Source organism: Asterias rubens, chromosome 5 (genome assembly GCF_902459465.1).
Source record: "Asterias rubens chromosome 5, eAstRub1.3, whole genome shotgun sequence".
Lineage (NCBI taxonomy): Eukaryota > Metazoa > Echinodermata > Asteroidea > Forcipulatida > Asteriidae > Asterias > Asterias rubens.
This window is the reverse complement of record NC_047066.1, coordinates 6873907-6896066: the sequence shown is the minus strand read 5'-3', so window position 1 is coordinate 6896066 and position 22160 is coordinate 6873907. Positions and strand designations below refer to the sequence as shown.

The 22160-nt window shown below is 37.9% G+C and overlaps 1 protein-coding gene across 1 annotated transcript in view; it reads left to right on the top strand.

The window, feature by feature from the left end:
- Positions 1 to 4022: 4022 nt before the first annotated feature.
- Positions 4023 to 22160, top strand: part of LOC117290399 (clathrin heavy chain 1) — a 44386-nt gene continuing 26248 nt past the window's right edge. Inside the window, exons 1-6 of the mRNA XM_033771783.1 lie at positions 4023 to 4197; positions 13202 to 13409; positions 18513 to 18781; positions 19163 to 19324; positions 20155 to 20268; positions 20768 to 20941. Of these exons, the coding sequence (XP_033627674.1) occupies positions 4156 to 4197; positions 13202 to 13409; positions 18513 to 18781; positions 19163 to 19324; positions 20155 to 20268; positions 20768 to 20941 (969 nt within the window). The 5' untranslated portion in view covers positions 4023 to 4155. The remainder of the gene's footprint in view (positions 4198 to 13201; positions 13410 to 18512; positions 18782 to 19162; positions 19325 to 20154; positions 20269 to 20767; positions 20942 to 22160) is intronic.

The following is a 22160-nucleotide window of genomic DNA, read 5'->3' as shown; positions in this document are numbered from 1 at the left end:
CTACTAATAAAGCTTAAAGGATCATTATCACTGCACATCCACAGAGTCAGTTCTTGAATTGGTCTCAACGTTTCGACTAGCTTGCTCTATACATCGTAAGGAGGCTGACACTTTCAAAGTGCCTGTCCTGTCTCTCTCTATACATTCTGACAGAGTTTCTGTCTAAGTCCTTCTAGACGACAGGAGGGAGGTAAGGTTTTGACTTAAATCAAGGAAGATAAAGTTGTGTCTGACTGATTTAATACAATGAAACTCAATGAGCGTGGAGTTTTCGTCTTGTAAAGTTTCAAGGAGGTAATAATAATTATTACAACTAAACAATGCACCACTTTCTTATCTTTTTAAAATTTGTTTTGTTAAAATTATTACTGAAAGTGATACACTTTTAAAAAAGATAAATAAACAAAAGTATTTTCTTGTTTCTCTTGAAATTGTAAGCATTGTTACAAAATACAATATACCTAACTTAAGTTAATTGGTCAATAAATCAAAGAACACTACCTGTTTAAACAAAACAATAATACCTACCATTATCAGCTGTGCCACTGCTCATTCTTACAACTTTATTTAACTACACGTTCGGATTCAGTAGTTTACACAGACCGGCTGCAATCACTTACTGCACACTGTAGCTAAGCAGTACTCTATTTGCATTACACTAAATCGTTTTAAAAGGGTAGTTTCCTCATGAATGTGTATGGGAAACATTAGTATCCAACAATCTTTCCAACTAAATGAAAACAATGTTTATATTTACAAACTACAAAAACTGGGAAAAAGCAGTGCAAGCATTGAGTTTTCTAGAGTTCCGTGACCGTGGTTTTGTCAGAGAACTGCAGCTGATCGATGAATGTAAACATGAAACGGGTTCCCTGTAAATTTTAAAGCCGCGTCCAGATCAATAAACGAGATTTTTCAACCATCCAGACGTCAGGAATTAATACTTTTAAAAGGGGACCGCTAAATTTAAATAGCGCCCTCTCTTGAAAGAATTTAATGGCTGCTCATCTCTCTGACTGTGCCGGTGTCAGATGCAATTGTGTCCGCCATGCAATACTGTCCGCTCCGGACACTAACTTTTGCACAAGCAATCGTGTCCGGGGCTATGCAAAAACCGTAAGCGAGCGTGCATGCACTGAACCTACGGATATGCAACATGAATACTCATGTATGATTAATTGCAGCGAACTTACCCAACGGCCGAACATTTCCAATGTCATTCATAACATCACTAAGCTTGTAAAAATTGGCGAACGTGTTCCGTCGACCAAGGGCGTTTAATTTACTGCAAGGGCGGTTTTGAACGGGGCGGACACAACTGCATATGCAAATGTGTCCGGGCGAACACAATTGCATTATGTAGCAGCGTCCGGGCGGGACACGATTGCATATGCAAAACCGTCCGGCGGACATTATTGCATATGCAATAAATGTCCCCCGGGTAGTATACTGCATAGAGGACATAGTTGCATGCGACACCAGCCTTGGCTCTATAGAAAACATCGGTGCCGATTACCAAAGCGTTTGCCAGAGCCACACTTTCAGAAAATACACTTTTTTGAAACTTATTGTTGCCACCGACTCATTCTTCATCTTTTAGGGAAAACTACTTGTTATTCAAGTTAATCAAAAAGATAGAAAAATAACTGTTGACAAATTTAATTCACCACTCATTATAATGTGATTCAGAAATATCACTGAACAATGACATTATTATGTTATTTACAATAATACAAACAATAGGCTTACCTTTGAAAGAGATTGTGTTTGCAGTTCCTTTAATAAATATAAAATATGGGGTTTGGTATTGGGGTTTTTTCCAGCAATATTATCCTCTCTTTTTTAAACTTGAAACCCGCCCAAACTTTTAACCCTTTAGTCCCTGCACCGCCCGAGTTTGCTGAAATCCAATTTCTCAAGATTCTTGCAGTAAATTACTGGAATCGTAGTTCAAATTTTAAAAGATAGCCACGGCTTAATGTGTATGCACAATTTTTTACCCTTTCGGTAATATTTGTATAAAAGTACAAGTTCTCATGGGAACAACAAATGCCTCTCGTTAAACGGCTACGGTAATTTTTATGGCGAATATTTTTGTGCACGGATAAAATGAACAATAGCTTTTCAAGGCTTTTGTCTGGCTCAATGCTCATACTGACATTAAGTACTTGGAGGTTTTACCTAAATCTCTAAGGTGGCCGGTTTTGCATAGTCTCCAAGTTTCATTCAATGTTAAGGGTTTCAGGGAAATTATACGTATGGCTCGTCTAAGTTATTTTTGGCCGTGATTTTGTATCTTTGTTTTCTTTTGGGTTAAATTCATTTTTGCTGTTAATTAATTTCAGTTTCTATTTGTGTAAATTTAACATTGTTGAGGACAACAATGGATTTAAGTAGTGGCGAGTGTAGTAGGGGTAGAAAATTCATTGTGTTATTATTCAAGTTAGTTAATTCCAGGTTCTAGTTAATTGCCCTTTCCTGTTTACATTGTCCCTTCAGCTGTTTTATTGCACCCCTGTACATGTAGGTTGTTATTTCTTAGAAGTCTTTTGTTACATGTTGGTAAACAGTTTCTTAATCCTTTGGTAGTGTATTCACCCATAGTTAGCATTTTTATTCGGTTTTATTCATTTATTTTCCAAGTGTACCCTTTTTCCGGGTTACACACACACTGTGAAGACTAGTCTTTGACAACTTACCAATAGTGTCCAGTGTCTTTAACCGTCAACAATAAATGTTATGGTGCTTTTTAAGCCGAAAGTGACAAGCGCATCTTTTTTTTTCAAACACAAACTTGCGATGGGCCCATAAGAAGGATAGGCCTAAATTAAAATAAAAGGTTAGTTCACAGCACGAATTTAACGCACCCGCCCAACCATGCAGTGCAGGACTACTACCCGCAGAATTTGGGCCTTTTTTTTCCCAATGAGTGCAACACTAAAGAAAAGTGGGTGTGCTCACAAATGAATGGTTTTTACGCGAAACTTTGGCTCCATCGTACATCCCATCCGTTGAAACCCGGAAAACGATATTATGACTCACTCTTGAATAATAATAATAGTATTGAAGGTACTGAACAGGTTTGACACTCCATGATCATTGTATCAATCACCAGTCATGAGTGATGCCGCCCCCTCCTACCTCCCAGTTCTGGAACTTTCTTGATTGGGTGGGCGGTAATGGCATGGCGGGCTAGATCGCCGAAAGACCTGGGCCCAATTTCATAGAGCTGCTAAGCACAACAATTTGCTAAGCATGAAATTTCTTCCTTGATAAAAACAGGATTACCATCAAAATTTCCACTTGATTTTCAGGATAAGCAAACAACAGCTAAATACCAGTAACAAGCAATATGCAACAAACGGAAATTTGGTTGGTAATCCTGTTTTTATCAAGGAAGAAATTTCATGCTTAGCAAATTTTTGTGCTTAGCAGCGCTATGAAATTGGGCCCTGTTTTTAGTCAATGTTGCAGTTGGCCAACAGCTAATAGATCCTCAGGAAGCAGTTTCCCGCCCCCCTTTTGAGTACCTTCAATTAGCCCCCCTCAGAGCAAACGTGCATGACCTCTTGTTTATTTTATACATTTATGTTACTTATTTGTTTGTTTTGTTTTGTGATTGTCATCACATCAATTAATCTAACATTGAACAATTTGACCAAATTCCCCTAACCCAAGTAACCATCATCATGTAGCCTTCACGCGCACATCGAGTGACCGCAGGCGCATGTGATCAAGCGAAGATGACGTAAAGTTCATTCAGCAGGCTAACATTAGGACGATGTGGCAAGGCCAAATCACCGCTAATCCGCCCCCAAAGTAGTATTCATTAAACATACTTCTCCGGATAATTATAAATTTAGTTTCGATTTAACTGCATATCCTCATTCAAAAGTCCGATTTGTGCAAAATTATCGAGTTAAAAATCACTGGTTTGGAATCTAACGAACGAAATTTATTTTCACCTCGCGTAGGAAAATTGTTAAATATTCAACCGGAACTATTTGCTCAGCTCTCTTCGTACATGTCGGCCATTTCTGGCCACTTTGGCATAAAATCACGTTGGATATCTTTCCTTGGAAAACCTTACAACTAAAGGGATACACCGACGGGGTGCTTAATTTTCAGGGAGAGGGATAGATCTTCTAAGTCACCATGGCTCAGAGTTTACCCATCCGCTTTCAGGAGCATTTACAGGTCCGTATGAAAAAAACACCGGTTTTAAATTTTACTGAAAATTAATTTGATATGCAAGACTGTACTGTAATGCATGGTACATGTAACTGTATGTACCATGTACAGGTATAGTACAATGTACATTGAATTTACATTGTAACACGCCCTCTCAAAATGGCCGCCACGTGCCGGTTTCTGCAGGTGTTTTTCTTGAAATATTGTTGACAGATTCGCACTTAAATTGTGCATTTACATCCGATAGAGGCACTGTTAATTAATGAATGATTATTTGAAATTTGTAAAGAGTTGAAGAATTGAATCATGGTTATTTTTTAAGTTGACAATTTTATTTATCAAAATAATCGGTTTATCATCATGATGATCATTTGACATTTTTTTGTCAGAAAATGAAATTGATTCAATGATTGATCGGGAAATGTTCCTGTTTTTAAATTGATTATTCATCAAATGTATCTTTTAGTCTATAATAGTAGTGCCCTTGTGAGAAACAGATAAATCTGACCTAGTCCTACTGATTTATTGGGTAAAATAAATACATGTTTTTTTTATATTTCATTTTCACTGCTTTATTTTTGATTTTGACAACAAGTTGTGAAACCAAACCCACCAGGCAAGTTATAAACACTTTGATTTGAGTTCCCTCTACAAGCCATTTCCAAAAAATAATGGATAATCTGCTGTGTATCATCATGAAATATTTTCATCAAACAAAAAAAGTCAAAATTAAGAATAAGAGACAATAAAAAATACTCAAATTTCTGTTTAGTGTCGTTGAACTTAATTTCTTAAAAAATAAAGTGGTTCAGACTCGGAACACGTTGAAATAAATGAATGTCAGCAACAACCAAAATGAAATGTGTTTGTTTTGTTTATGTTCGTGAACAAAAACAAAATCATGCACAAATTTGTTGTTTGGTTTGTGTTTGATAGAAACCTGTAAAAAACTTGTTGTATTCAACCTCCACAATTCTCTGTCCAAATTCAGAAAGATCTGAGTTTAATTTTCCTAAATTTTCAAACAGAACTTGCTGCTTCTGTTTAACTGTTTCTAGTAATTCCAATCCAAATTGAGAATTGGTAACGCCCCTGCAGGGTACATGAGCTCATCAAATCTCGTACATGAGATCCTTGAGATCCTGAATTATCTAGATCTCTCCACCGAGCGAACCTGTAAGGAGGAGCAGATGTCAACACATAGTCACACGCTTTCCAGGATTATATATAGAAGTTATGCCCAGTCTGGATACAGTCATAAACCCACGTGTGTGGGTGCACATCCCTTTTGTGCGCATGGTGCCCTGACGTACAAAGTAAATGTACTACAAATTGTCAGGATAGAAAATAATTATAGTCGCACATTCACCACTGAGCTGAGATGAATCACTCATGTGACCTTATAAGAAGTGGAGGTCGGATATGGTAACTGTTTCCGAGACTTTAAATAGCTGAAAATTAATTTGGTACCATTGCCAAGTTACAAACTTATAACAATGTAACCAGAGTATAACAACGGTTGCATAACAGCAGATTACAAACCATTGAAGAACACAATGTATTAAATCAGTTTTTGTTTTTAAAAAGGTTACATTTTAGCACAAAAATCTTGATGATTTCATGAAATATAAGCAGCCTGCTTGCTTCCAAGTCCTGCAAGCAGAACCAATCGTTGAACATGGTTAAAAACCAAATTCATCTTTAGGGGCTTAATTGTCGGAATTGAACGCCACCACAAAAGGGTAAATTTGTGAAGACCAGGAAACGGAGAGTGAAGAACAAAAATGACTTCCAGATTTTGTCACTGATTGGAAAAAGTCAGAAATCACTGACTGAAATCCTTCCAAACTATATTCATTGCGATTTCGCAGCGAGATAGTGAAAGGTCATGGAACCTGTAATTTCCTGACTGCTGATATTATTTTTGTGCGTTAATAATGGGCTTAGTTCGGAACCACATCCTGTCTTGCACCAGGTCATGTCTTGATGATCGTGAGTTCATGCCAATTTTGTTCCATTTAGTTCGAAGCAGCTTCCACTTCTGCCAATTTTTAATGGAAAAGGCCACGGTGTGCTTGTTTGTTGGCAACATGCCTTACTGCTGAATGATCATGAGTGATGTTTTGTTTTGAAGAGGAGAGATTCCGGCATTTTGTTATATGGGAACCATATGCACACTAAGTCATCGTGATCATGGTTGATATTTAACAGTCAAAGCAGCGCCCTCCCTTGGCCCGCTGACCAAATGAGTGAGGGCCGGTAAGCAGGCTGGCGGACTATTGAAATGACAAACAAAACGGTCCCGCTGATCAGTCGCTGTCAATTTAAGGGCAAACCCTGCAAAGAACAGCAAATCAAGAACAGCTCCACATTACCGATAATTGTGTAGCGATGAAAAAGAAGAGAGAAAAACCACTGTTTGATTTTAGTACTTTGGGTCAAAAATTATCAACCTCTCTACACTGGAAAAACATCTGCAGGAAGTTGTTCTGAACTAGACACAGCATTTTGTTTTGTTGACTCTTTGAACTGACGTCACACGTGGCTGCTACATGTATCTGCCCATGGTTTGTCATTTGGGGGTGGGGGGGGGGTCAAATTACCGAAAGGCTGTGAAGTTAACGTGCTCATCATACGTTGTGCACAATGCGTAAAAGTAAAAATACGCGCCTGGAGCATTGCACAAAATGCGAGATGCTTGGCATGTACTTTTCTTTAAACACATAGCGCACTATGTGACAGACACATGTAGATGTCTGGCCTGACGACACACATTGAAATCAACTGACTCCCAAAATGGTGCAACTAAGTTTGATTGTGGTGAAGATGTCAGGTTATTGGTTTGGATCAATAAGAAATGATAAATTGATTTATACCCTGAAGTGTATTAATTTGTTTGTGTGCAATAATCTCTGCCAATGGGAGCTACAGTAGGTAAGACTTTCAAGGCTGTACTCCGTGTATCTGAAGATGTCTGACAGGCATTAATATTGTGATGAAATAAAAGAGAGGTATTTTCTGTTACATTTCAAGGATGAAGAGTTTACCATGAAAGACTTTGTTATTATAAAGAATCAAATTTGAATGGTATTTATTACCAGGGAGGAAGGGTATACGTAATTTAATACAGTAAAGTTCTCAATCTGTATACTACATGTGAGTGAGTACACACATGTTAAATGCAGTACAGCAGGTTGATGGAAATTGACTTCTGTCTGAATTGGTGTATTATAAGTGTATATCAGCATGGAGCAAGTTCGTGTGAGCGACTAAACTTGACTACACCAAATAGACTAACCAGAAACCATAGAGCACAGGGAGATTGACTATCGAACAATGCACTGGATCATGGTTGATATGGAGAGCTACATTGTACGTCACAGTTTCTTGTCAGTCTAGCCTGTCTAGTCGCTCACCCAAACTTGTTCATGGATTGAGTATTGTACATGATGCTTGAGCACAAGAGGGCGACATTTTGGAGTTAGGTTGGAGCTTGGTAGCCTAAACATTAGGCCTGGGCGAATAATTTGAACACCTGGTTAATGGCGAATAGGTTTTCCTATCCGTAACCGCGAATGCCTTTTTTTTCTTAATTAGATATCCGCAATGGGCGCGAATACCTATTTATATAAACCGGATAGTCCTGTAATTACAACCAAGTAACCGGATATTTTTTAATATCCAAATATCCGCGGATGTCAAGCGACAACTGATAGGAATGTTTTGTCTGAATCCTTAAGAAACTTCTATTAAGACAGCATAAAACAGCATAAATTAAGTATTTAACTATGCTCACCTCCGTGAAGAGTTAAAACAATGACATTTCTGACGTAATTGTTCAAATATTACGAAAGTTTTCCTTCACGTAGAGTCAATCACGTTCAAAAGAATTAGCAAATCGCCATCTTTAAATTAGATCCGGTTATTTATTTTTTTTTTAATAGCGCCCTCTATCGGCGAAAAAAAACCTATTCGAATATCTGGTTAATTTCGGATAGTTGGCCAGCGGTAACCGAATACCAAAATTTCACTATTCGCCCAGCACTACTAAACATCTGACGTCGCACTTCGAAGTCATACCGCAAGGAAGCACTGAAAAATAAAGCTGATTGACTAACCAAAAGTGACTGCCATGCATACACGCTTGTTAAAATTGTTGGCGAAATCCATGACACATGACAGTGACACAAGATCGAGGAAGAATCAGCCACAGGACTTATTAAAATATCAAATATATTTGGATATTTTAAAGTCACACGTCCAGGGGTTATGAACGAGCAAGTCATTTTTGGGGGAAATGGCGGGGCAAGATCATACCCCACTGGAAGCAAAGATGGTGCTTACCAGTTTCTGAATAACGCATGTGATGCAGACACGTACATGTAGCCATAATGTAGCATTATGGCGGACATGATAACCAGTGTGGTAGCTAGACCAATTTTACTGTTGGGCTCTATAAATCCACCAAGGGAGAGCAGATCAACAAGATTATCATGTTCAGATATACGGGGCCATCATTTCTGAAGTGCAATCTGGGGGAAATCTGTGCTGGGTAGCACAGTGTATTTTGCTCAGAGTGCTGGGCTAAGCCATGTACAGTACATGTAGCGCTACAGCAAAAAGGAAGCTCCATTGGTAACACATAAGAAATACACCAACCGCTGATTGCGTTAAATACATCACTTGCTCCCTTAACCCTAGACAGTCTTGTGATGATTGATCTATTCATACTGCTAGTTAATTAGCTGAAGAATAATAGGATTTGGCTTAGCACAGTGCTTAATTTGACTTAACATAATGCACCAGTCTGAGAAGGTAGAATCTACAGGGAATTAAGGAAGTAATCAAGTTTCTTCTCAGCCAGGGGTTGAGGACTGCATTGATTTTATCATAACTTATGGATTTTTTTGTTCACTTGTCCTAATTTTAAGGAAATCCAATTTTCTGTGAGAACATAAATGCAAGAAGGTGTTAGAATTGCCTCCTGTTTTAGATAAACACTTTTTAATTTTTTGAAAAGAGGAAATATATGAAAATATGATGGCCTGATGCTAAGAAAAACTAGAATCTCTACTGGAATATTTCAAAGGGCACCAAGGCAGTGACCCAGGCATGGAGGCAATGGACCCTTTTCATGAAATATGCTCATTACATTCACGGATGCGTACATACCCTGTTGGTTGGCAAACACCATAGAGTTGTGCACTAAGCAGACGCGCAATCGTGTATGCGCCATGCACCCATTAGCTGTGTACAAAATGGCACGATATTCTATCTTTTTGCCAAATAAAATGTAAGTGCGCACGCACTACGTGCAATTAACATATTTCATGGGACGAAGGATCTATTGCCTCTGTGACCTCCACACTGGACTTAGGGGTTTTTGCCATGTTGGAAATATAATTCCAATTTGATGTAAATTAAAAAAGAAATTACTGCATCCAAATCCCTCACTTAAACTTAAAGATAAGGACAGAAAAAAATATATCATACGTGCAGTTTTTAAAACTGTCATACCGATCAATAATGCATAGAATACACTTATATTAGTGTTAGTACAAATAACTACATGTTCACGAGTACAGTGTGTACCTCTGCATTTTTACATATAATTTGTACACTGGTACGGCGTTTATATCAGTCACACAAACATGTAATTAAGCATACACTATGTGTGTACTACAAATGTATGCAATGATCAATACCCCTCAGTTACGTACATGTACTCATTTATAAATGCACTGTATTTCCATGCCGATCAATGATGCCTATTAAATTACTCTATGACACATAATACCATGGAGGTAGAAACAGAAGGGTAGGTTTTAAAGAATTTGTGTAGGCTCAGTTGGACCACAACGGTTCTGAAATTGCGAGACAACATCTGAAATTACACATTTACACTAAACGTATGAATTCCACAACGGTATGCAGTCTTCACCTAAACCTATGCATTTTGCATTGCTGTAACCATACTACCTCCCTAATGTACATGCATACATGTATAGAGGAAGTCCTTGCTATTACGGTACATGTAGGGCAAAGCTACGTAGTGTTTGTTTTGTAGTAATTAGGACCAAAGCCACCTACAATTGAATGACGTAGAACGGTCTAAATTAGTTAATGATATATGCAAGGTTAGGTTTGCTCCCATTGATATATTTTCCCCCAAAGGCACATGATGCAGTAGGTTAGGGCATCACATCAGTATTTCTGGTCATGGACCATTGGCACAAACTCTGAGGAGATGCATTTTAGACAACTTGCAATTTGATGTGTGTTCACATTATATGCACGTATTTCAGATAGAGAGTTCCACCATTGGAACCACTGCATTCAAGTACAATGTATGTGAGTAGCACCTCACTAACATAATTTTACATGCATCATGTCAGGGAATGATTTCATCCAGCACTTTTTGCATCTGGAAGATATTTTGACGGGACAAATTCTTTGCACACTAATTGCGAGGCAAATTGTGATTTTTTTAGTAGCAACTGACACATTTTGCATAGCATTTTGCTCCGCTTTATAAGGTAAATTGTTCACTGCTTGGTGTGGTTGAACCTCTCCCCCCCCCCACCTACATGTAAATAGTGGAGAGAAAACACAATACAAGTAGCTGCTTGATCGTCAGTAAGGGGGTCTTAAGAAGGCATTGTTGCAGGCAATACATATTGTATTCCATGCCTCCTTCGTTTCGTTGCTGTGTTTTTCCTCTCTCTTCTGAGAAAAAACAACCTGACATACAAACTGGCAAATTGCCCTGATTTTTTTTTGAGCCAAATGTCATTAAAGTTTGAAATATAATACTTGCAACGGATCAGTTTTCCTTATTATCTAATTATGCTACATGTAGGTTATGAGCATCAGTCACTCCTGTTGAAACCTTAGCCATTGCATGTGTATATTGTATGTGGAAGGGCTAGGCCAAGAACAAGTGATGCTCATGGTATTCAAGACAAATAAATAACTAATTTGTTTGTTTTATTTTTGTTCATGCAAGCTTACACCGTTTCACTGTTAAAGCAACGACCGACAGATAATGAAGCCAAGTAGAAACTTGATGTTTAATATTCCTTATATATGATTTCTAATTAGCAATCATTTTCTAATAGATTAAACACATGTCGATCCAAGACAAACATTGATACATAAAAAGCAAATTTAAACACCAGCTTTGCCACCCCTAGGCTTACACCAATTCAATGTTAAGGCCATGACCGACAGAGATAATTAAGCGAAGCAAAAACTTGATGTTTAATATTCCTCGTATATGATTTCAGAAATTAGCATATCATTTTTCTAATAGATGTAACACATGTCAGACCAAGCCAAAAATTGATACATAAAAAGGAAATATAACCACCAGCTTCGCCACCCCCAGGCTATCGGAATCCCTCACCCCATCTTTTCAATGTATGGGCGGACATTCTTAGTATGAAGCCATGCGTTGGATCTTGATGAGCACCCTGTACCCCAGGGCCTAGAGCCTGTCCTTTTGCTACCTCCTGTTTTTTTTATTTGCTAGAGGGGTTCTGAAATGTGTGGGTAGATGTGTCATGATGTGCTTCCTCCGACAGCGTGTCATCCGCAATGCTGTTTTGATAACTGAAGCGCCCCCCTTGACTATAGTATTTGCTTTAAAGAGAGTATCAAGTGATGGAAGGTTCATTGACTTTAAGCTGGCTTAATGTATGAACCAAATCCCTGTATCGGCATTAAACATGATTCAGTGCCTATTTCATCCCATGATCTTTTGTGGAGATGATAGTATTGGACATTGTTTATTTTGTTTTAAAGGAATTGCTATTACAATATACGTTCTACAGTCAGTTCCCAATTTCATAGAGCTGCTGAAGCACGAAAAGTGACTAAGCACAGAACCATTTTGCTTACAAGGATTATTAACATTAAAATCTCGTTAAAAAAATTAGTATTTTGTTTAACATTAAGCTTAAACAAAAATCTGCTAAAAGATGGATTGCACACGATGTCATTGATCACCATATTTTATGAAACGTGAAAGGCTACCATTGGCCTACACTCGTGCACTTATCCCTTGTTACATGCACTTTACTTTTTTATATATGTATGTCAAATACATGTATTATAAGCAACAGTTCACTTGGTATAAAGTTGTATTTAGCTACAGGATATACTCTGGAAATACTTAAAGAATAAACCTCAAAAAGCTACTTCCCTTTGAAGGATGTTAAAACCCGTTTGTGGTGTATTTTGGGAAGCTCTTGAGCCTTAGCCTTTCCTCATTTTCTGCTCTAAATCATATCAAAGACCCAGGCCTCTGTGCTGAAAGCCAGTGTCATTATGATTGTATGTTTGAGGTACGCACTGCTCTATTGCTTCCCCTGCCAGCTTTGGTAATATTGTCTATTGCAAGTGGAGCGTGATGATTTCTGAAGGATTAGGCTAAAAGGTTTGCCCAAATGGGAAGGCTGTTATATCCTGTAACGGTATGCTGATGAGATGAGAAACAAAAAATAAGGAAGAGAACAAAACAAAAATTAAAACATGAATGTGTCCTTGAAATGAAATTGTAGCCATTGAAAATTAATTTATATTTGTGCTTGGTAAAACTACTATACCTTTTGATGCAGGATTTACAACTATTTTTAAGTGACACTGTTCATTTGAAATTATGTACACATGTACATAGTGTGCATGTAACGTTCTCATTTTGTCTAAGTAAGCTTGTTTTTGAACAGTCTTTTATCAGACCCAACGTCAACATTTGAACATAATTATTTTTAATAGTGGAGTATTGTTATTCAGTTGAAAAACATAAGACAGCCCGACTTGTTCGGTCTTGAGTTTAAAAGAAATTTAGCCCTGACTTGTTGTAGGAATCCGTCAATGTAAGTTTACTGCATATAAGTAAGATGATCCCTTAGGTTCTTATAAGACAAATCTCTTGTAATATTGTCTCTCATTTCTCCGCCACTAATTGCTGGTTCTAACAATTCTCCTCTTTATCTTTTTTACTTGACAGCTCCAAAATCTGGGCATCAATGCCGCCAACATCGGCTTCAGTACGCTCACCATGGAGTCGGATAAATTCATCTGTATCCGCGAGAAGGTTGGCGACCAGGCCCAGGTAGTCATCATCGACCTCAACGACTCCGCTAACCCAATCAGACGTCCAATCTCTGCCGACTCCGCCATCATGAATCCGGCTAGTAAAGTTATTGCTCTCAAAGGTGAGATGAGGTTTTGTTTTTAATTGGAGAAGGTTGGATGATGCGAATAAAGACCACAGGTTTTGTCGACAATAGTGGTTCCCCCCCCCCCTTATTTTTCTTCTCATAAATAGTTGCTGTTTGCTTTAATGGTTCATGGTGTATTTGTTTGTTTGTTGTTCGTTTTGGGTTTCCAGTTGATAACGAGGCCTTTGCAACTTTAGGGGAGGGGGAGATTGTTAAATGAAGGATAAGGGACAGTCCCAAAGAGTTGAGGCATCCATGTAGGTTGAACACCCACATATCATACGGGCTGTTCCATTTCAAGAGGCGAAGCCAAGTGAAACGGATTAAGTTAAGTGATTATATTCTACAGGAATGCATTAGGAACGAAATGCATTCAATATTTTGTTTATATAACTCCACAAAGATCTGTGTCATTTTGAAATTTTACACAATAAACACAAAATAGAGACGGAAATTCGTTCAGCCCACACTCATAATTTTCATCAGATTTTTATGTTAATTTTTTGAGCATAATGGCAGGAGTGTCAAAATAAATTATGACATCCATTCCATCAAAATGACCTGGATCCTTGTGTGTTACAAATGGATGAATTACGTGTTATTTAAAATTTAAAAAACATACATATAAGTGAGTGATAGTGAAATGGAGGTTGCATTGTATTGGACAAATGGGCCCTCGCTCACACTACTCCAGATCTTAAGACAATTACTTATACATCAGTGCTGTGTGACTTAACCTCCAGCTGAAAATTGACGAGTAAGTATAATGATGTTTATGTACAAGGCAGCAGTATTCCCCTAGTGATATGCGATGCAAGATGATGCTCGCCGAGGCTCAACTGAACAGAGTGGCGAGCAGTAGATACCTCTGGGTTGACGTCATACCTCAATGATACAATAAAAACCACTGTGCTTGGCTCATGGTTTTTAGAAACCCGTCGCGCAAGGAAATCCCCCATTAGATTGTCCCAATGCAATGATAATTGAACGCTTCCATTGGACTGGCTCCCGATTGTGAGTAACGAGCAATGACTGTAGATCAACAGGATCTATAAATGGACATGAAAAGGCCATTACCAATTGGGTATCTTGTTATCTCTCTATCTCTTCATTTATCTCTTGAGGTTTACTTTAGTTGTAAGAACCCACTGAGAAATGTTTGGGTTGGAATGTCGCGAGAAATGCGTAAAATGGCTGCTCTAGATTCAAGTGAAATATTTCTGGTTTGGTTTTGTGGATAAGCCAAGCTTGATATTCAATCTTCATATTTAAGTCTGGTTTCTGTTTTTTTTTTACAATCAGAAAAATCAGCAAAACTGCTATTTAATTTTAACAGCCTACAAAGTCTATAAAACCATACCAAAATTTACGTCTGCCCTTGTAAAAATTTCCCTACTTTTTTCCAAAGGGCAACGTGTCATGTCTGCAGTGTTCTCCAACATAATTTTTTTTTAAACGTTGTCGCACCACCACGCTAACTGTAGCACCTGCCATGTTTAAGAAGTCACCATCAAGGTTTTAAAATTAAACCATCTGCCAAATATTGTCCACAATATTGCAAGTTCATGCATTTCATAGTTCAAATGCAATAAATTGATCATAGAGTATGTACAATAATTTTTTTCCCTCAGGTGGGCCCCCAGACCCCAAGACCCCCATGCTATAAAGGCTTTTCGCTTGCATAGGAACCCCACCCCAACACGCCAAACTTTAATTTTAAAATTTTAAAACACCTGTGCCTTGGATCAGTGATAAGTGATGGTTTTTATTTGTGGAAGCTCAAACTGCAGAAAAATGTTTGGTTTGAATTTTGTGGAAATGCATACAATATGTTTGTACATTCAAGTGAAAATTGATCGATTGGTTTTAACTTTGTTGGAAAGCATAAACTGCGCTTGTACATTTAAAGTGAACAGTCAATCAAATTGTTGTTTTGGATGCGCAAACAGCTGTTTTGGAAGAGAGTTCAGTCAGGTAGTCACATTTTAAAGAAAACAACACAAAATAATAACATTTACATTTCGTCAAGTGTTTTATTTCAAAATCTCGCCAGATATTCCGTGTGAGTCCGGCTAAACGCAAGCGCACTAATATTCACTACAGCATGTAAAGCGGTAACCATTTTGTACAATGTTACGGTTTTTCTATCAACCATCATCGAGGCGAATTTCACCCATCTGCTTGTTTTAATTGTGCACATTCTTAATCGTGCTGAGTTTGATGCAATCAAAATTTAAGCACTAATAGGTTTTTATTGGGGGGGGGGGTTAAATAATACTAGGCTATACCAGCATCTATTACTTCAGACTGAAATAGTTCATTGGATGATCAGTTCTGCTATAAATATTGGTGATCTTTCTGATTAAAACTATTACTTTTTTTCACAACGATAACGACCCCTCTCAACTGAAATATCCTCTAAAACCTTTAAACACATTACCAAGGAGCGTTTTCTCTTTTGCAGTAAGTAGTACTGTTGACAACCGTTCACTACGTGGGCCGTTTCCCACCCACATTATTTCCATGTTTGCTTGGAAATTACGCCGATCACCATTCTATTAAAGCGCTTGATTAGATTTGGATCTGCATTTTTGTTTTGTCGCACAATTGAGTTGAGTCTTAGGAGGAAAAAATGTTGCCATTGCCGAGCTAACCTTTAATCCGATTCAGAGAGCTGTCTGTATGTGAGGTGTTCATTACACTTGAAGCAATACGATATAATGCATGCATATTTCTCTCACCTAGATGCAGTGAATAGTTTTGCGTTAAACGATTTAAAGATTCATGTTGCAGGACAACACAAAATTTGTATGACTAAAGTTTGGTGCCTCTAGAATTTCTACATAAAAGGCTGTACAATTTATGATTATGATTTTTTTATATTTTTTATTATGTGGTCGAAACTGAATTAAAATAATTAAAAGGAACGAAAGAATTTTTGTTTTCATGGGAAAAAATATGACCGTAACATTTGCTGCCTCTAGAAATTCTGTATGAAAGGCTTAACAATTAGTTATGATGGGGATTTAAAAAAAAATGAAAGTTGTCGAAACTGAAAAAAAAAAAAAAAAAAGATCTCTTCTCAAAAATTTCATGGGAAAAAATCTGTCTCTTCTAAAAAAAAAATAAGTTAAGTGATCAAAACTGAATTAAAATTAAAAAAGAAAAGCAAGAAAAACTGTTTGCGCTGAAGGAAAGATTTACATTTATACATGGAATTCATGTAACATTTGCTCCAATATTGTCAATTATATGGTGGCTTATCTTAGAGTTTTATTAGCATTTACAGCACCTGTGAGCTGGTCAATTAGCTTTGACCCCAAGCAGGCTTTTTACTTGAATACAGTAGTATAGATACAGTTGGGCCTCAGCACTGGAGAGTCACGCCCCCCTACATGTATATTCAGTGTATTTACAAGGTCTGGTAAATCAATACAAACACAGTTATCAGTAGCTTGACATATGGTTGATCAATATATATTATGCACAGACTCAACATTATGATCTGAAAGGGGGTGTTGCATTCAGCGGCCCAGCCTGGCCCCATATGTTCATGTCATAATCTGATTGACCTTTGAACTTTACTCGAGGTCAAGTTGAGGGCTCGGCCCATTTTTGGAGGGGGTTTCGATAGGGATGTCTGAACCTTGAGACAATGAAGCGATCGTGGTGGTTAACAATGTGATTTCAAAGAGAGGAAATGCATTCAGTGATATGATTAAAAATGATACCGACGGTTCAGGGATTTCTACTGCACAGTAATATCTACACTAGTCTAGTGAATAGATGAATTGTTCCAGTTTGACTTCAGTGGTTGTACTTGTTAAGCACCTTACTTTGATTTATTGAGACAATGTGACTTCCTCATCCAGTTTTACAATTTCTTTTTATCCTAAGGGGCCATTCAGAACAGTCAAGTGTATAAAACAAAAATATGTATACATTTTTGTAATTGTCTTGATCCACCCACCCAAAATTTTGATTTTTAAATATTGAATGGCTTGATAGTTTAATTTATTCACTGAAAAACAAAAGTCATGCCTCAAATGAAGATACTTTAGATCAAAGGCTCCTTCATTTTGTTGGCTTTACCTGGGTTAAACGAACGACTTTAAAATTGAAAGCATGAAAGTGAGGATGTTTGCCAGCCTGGGAATTTTTATTTAATTTTTTTTTTAGATCGTTATCATTTTTGGTTATAATTTTTTTTAATGAATTTTGATTTTGAGCTATTTCTTTTGACCTACCCACCCACATTTTCAAAAAATATCCAATGACCAAAAATTACATGCAAACCTTCCCAATATCAAATAAGCCAAGCTGAAATTCAAGTCGGCCAATAAATAAATAAAAAATAAATAGAAATACAACCCTGGATAGAAAAGGAAGAAAGAGGGGAAGAAAACACCCCAAAACAGGGGGGGGGGGGGAATTCTTTTATTTGCGAGGAGTCTCATCTCCACCAGTATGAGGGAGTTTTAGTCAGATTTCATCCCTGAAGCCCTGATCTTATTGGATGTCACAGTTGCTGGCACAAAATTGGATTCTTTTCCCAAGGACATTAGGGCATGTTTGTGTTAATACATGTATGTAATACTGGACTCCAGAGCAGTCATGATTACATAGTGATGCGTGGCACAGATGTTAGTGGAAAATCAACCGGGAAAAAAATAACTAATCTCACATTTTTCACTTTAAATTGAGTGATTGATATTACATGTTATGAATTGAAATTCAGTGTTACCTGTTTCTGTATAAATATCCCTAATTTGTTTACTTAAGCCTATTTATTTTTATTTTACATACCTATAACAAGGAAACGTTTTCACTTAAACAGATTTTACGATAAAAATGTAACTTTCATAAAATATGATTGTAAAAGTAACAACAAGAAAGCGTTCTCACAGAAACGTAACATGGAGCATTTTAGAATAACAAGTTCTACTTGCAGAACATTTAAAAGGGCAGCAAGGCATTGACATGGGGCATGGAGAAAATTGCTTCTTTTACCCCTTTTAAGTATCTGACCGCAGGTACACATTCATTTTTACTTTTATCCCCTGGTTTTAAACTTGTAATTTTGTTTTCTTCGAGCAGCTGGCCGCACTCTCCAGATCTTCAACATTGAGATGAAGAGCAAGATGAAGGCCCACAACCTGACCGAGGAGGTCCACTTCTGGAAATGGATCAACGTCAACACCATCGGCATGGTAACGGACAACGCTGTGTTCCACTGGAGCATGGAGGGCGACTCGCAGCCATCCAAGGTGTTTGACCGCCACTCCAACCTGGCCGGCTGTCAGATCATCAACTACAGGACGGACGCTAAGATGCAATGGCTACTGCTTATTGGCATCTCTGCTCAGGTGAGATTGAGTAGTACACAACAAAATTACAGATTTGTCATCTAAAGGTATACAGATTTTTCATATCTAAGTCGTCACTAAATGATCATGGGCAGGCAGTGAAGATTTAATTTTAAGTTCTTTTAGAAATTTGACAAATCACTGAGGAAATGTAATTTTGAGAAAGAAAACCCCCTTTTTTTGGTAGTACTTTTTAAAGTTGAAACAGCACTCCGGAAACATCATTTTTTAAAAGATTAAACTTTTTTGAAAAATTTTCCATGATTCATTTTATATTTATCCTACCTTCAAAGACTCAATTTAAGAAAAGGAAAAAAATTCCAATTTGTTTGCCCTTGCATTTTAACACGTTTTTCTCTGACTTGCTTTTTTCTCCGACAGCAAAACCGAGTTGTGGGAGCGATGCAGCTGTACTCGGTTGAGCGTAAGGTCAGTCAACCCATCGAGGGTCACGCTGCTTGCTTCTCATCATTCAAACAGGAAGGCAACCCAGAGGCCTCTACCATCTTCTCCTTTGCCGTCAGGGGAGCCGCAGGCGGCAAGGTAAGCAAGACAAAACTCGACTCATGGAACCCAACTCTGTCTCAAGTCTGCATCAAGTTGCATTTTTTTTTCAATTTACTCCTCATTTTGCTCCTCAATGTGTTCACTATATTATTCGGAGAATCTGACTAGTTTTACAAATTCAAGAAGCAATGTAATGCGCTGCGTTCTTGATGTAGTGGCACTTTACAAAATGTCTTGCATTTATGTATGTAGAGATAGCACTTCAATCCATCAAAAGCAAGCGTCAGATCTTGCCTGATTTTGATGGACCTGATAAGTAATTTCTAACAAATAGGAACTTCAACACGGCAAATGAAACGGGTATTCAGTTTAATCTCAGTTCGAAGGTTTAACTCTGAACAGTAGATATTCATTGTTAAAGATGGTTCTCAACCAGAAGTATTTTGTTGGTGTGGCGAAGTAGAGATATATACCTTTTACTGGCTAAAGGCCGAGTCACACTGCAGCGAAAACTAAAACAATAACGATCACGACGCAAAGAGAACGCATTCTATTGGTTGAATGAGTGTGTGCGTATTTTGCGTTGAGCAATTCAACCAATAGAATGCGTTTTCTTTGCATCGTTATCGTTATCGTTTTCGTTATCGCTGCATTGTGCCTCGGCCATAAGAAGTATCTTATAGGTGTGACTAGAAAGAGATGTACAACCTCCACTGAATAAGAAGTATCTTGTAGTTGTGGATAAATATAGCTTTTTGTCATTAATGACCCTTACGTCTGCTAAATAAAGGTTTATATCTACCATGGGCTAGCATTAGATCATGACACATCTAAGCATATGTTTTGAATTTGTTTTTTGCTTTTAGCTTCACATCATCGAGGCTGGCAGCCCTCCGACCGGTAACCAGCCCTTCTCAAAGAAGGCCGTGGAAGTGTTCTTTCCTCCAGAGGCCCAGAACGATTTCCCGGTGGCTATGCAGGTAGGTGAACCAAGACAAGATTTCTCATCTGCCGAGACTCTTCTGCGAGGCAATTTCAAGGAGTAAAACTGTGTTATAAATCCCCACACCTGACTGTTGACACGCTCCCTTAACAGCAATAACGGGTGACAAATTGGCTCACTCGGCATTAGAATGTAAACTTGTTGCAAGATTTGGTTCCTGACTACATGTCTCGTGACTAAACACCCAATGCTGATTTATGACTTGAATTTCAAAGAACCCCACTAGACACCCCAGTGAACGATTTCCCTTTTATAGCAGAGCAAAATGTTACACAAATTGTATCAGTTGTGTATGCTCATAAAACTATCATTTGCTACTAGTAGTACCATTCAGTGTGCACAAAAACTGTAAATAATTTGCTATGCAAAAGTGTCGGATGAAATCGTCCCTTGCCTACCCCCATCTTGGAAATATTATTTAGATACCTGACCTCTTTATCATCACCCCCTTCCCACCACCCCCTTCCCACCAACAGGTGAGCCCCAAGCATGACACTGTGTACCTGATCACCAAGTACGGCTACATCCACCTCTACGACCTGGAGAGCGGCACCTGCATCTACATGAACCGTATCAGCGCAGAGACCATCTTCGTCACCGCGCCCCACGAGGCCTCCTCCGGCATCATCGGAGTCAACCGCAAAGGACAGGTGAGATAACTGTGGCAGTCTGTGTCTCAACGGGGGATGGTGGCAGGAAGATCAGTCATCATTTATTTCTGATAATTTAAGAGATATAGCATCTGTTGACTTAAAAAAATAAAAAGCTGGCTCTATGATTAAGGGAATCAAAACAAGTCATTTAACTCAACCTCAATTGGTACGTTTTTTAAACAAGATTTTATCCACAAAGTTAAGAAAAAACAATTACATAATACCTTCTAAAAACAACCTTTTAAGAAAATGACTGATTTTTGGCCATCAGCTTGTCAACGACTGAGCTTTAAAAAAATGCCACACATGTTACTCTCTTCCCTGATTGGCCTCATGATGGTAAAAGCCACATTTCACTCTTGATTAAACACAGTTGGAGTTCCTCACCCTCTCCTAACACTTCTCTGCTGAGTTTTACATTTTCATCACCTTTGAACATATTCAAACACAGATTCCCTACAATATTGACAAAATTGAATAAAATATTGCCTTTTTACTCGTCAAAAAAACAACCAAGGGTGAGATTTTAACAATAAACTTGTACTGCTTTCCTTGCCCTTTTGGATGTCTTCGGCAGTCATCCATCAGTCTGCCCGGGTAGTAGAATTCCTTGACTGTTACTCTCAAGGGAAAAACTGCTTCATGTTTTCAGAATCTTAACATTGTCCGAATCCGATCAATCGTCCCCAAAAACCTTAGGCTTGCTATCTAGACATTGAAATAACATGAAATGTTGGATCATTTGAACCTGCATTGTGGAAATCGGACCTAACAAAGAAAAGCAAAGAAACAAGGCAGGTGAAACCTTGATTGTCTGAAACATTCAATGTTGTTGTTCCAAGGGGAGGTGTTGTTTTACCCAATTGACTTAAATTAGTATTGGGGAATTGATTGTCGTTTGCTATTTTGAGACATTGTTGACACATTATAAGTTCACTGCTATAAGTCCATTGTTTGGTTTGGGTAAGTCTGGCTTTATACACCCACTCCAAACGGTGTTCAGTCATATCTAAAAAATGCTAAATGGACTGAATTGCTCAACAGACCTATACAAATTTGAAGAAGAAAAAAAGAGCCATTTCACAATTTCAGAAATAGCAAAAGAAATGATGCAAAACCGAGATTTCAATCTCAGTTTAGATTTTATCCTCAGTTTACATAATTTAATGCATAGTTAGCATTGATAGCTGTCCCATTGTGTGAGTGTTGTTGACCC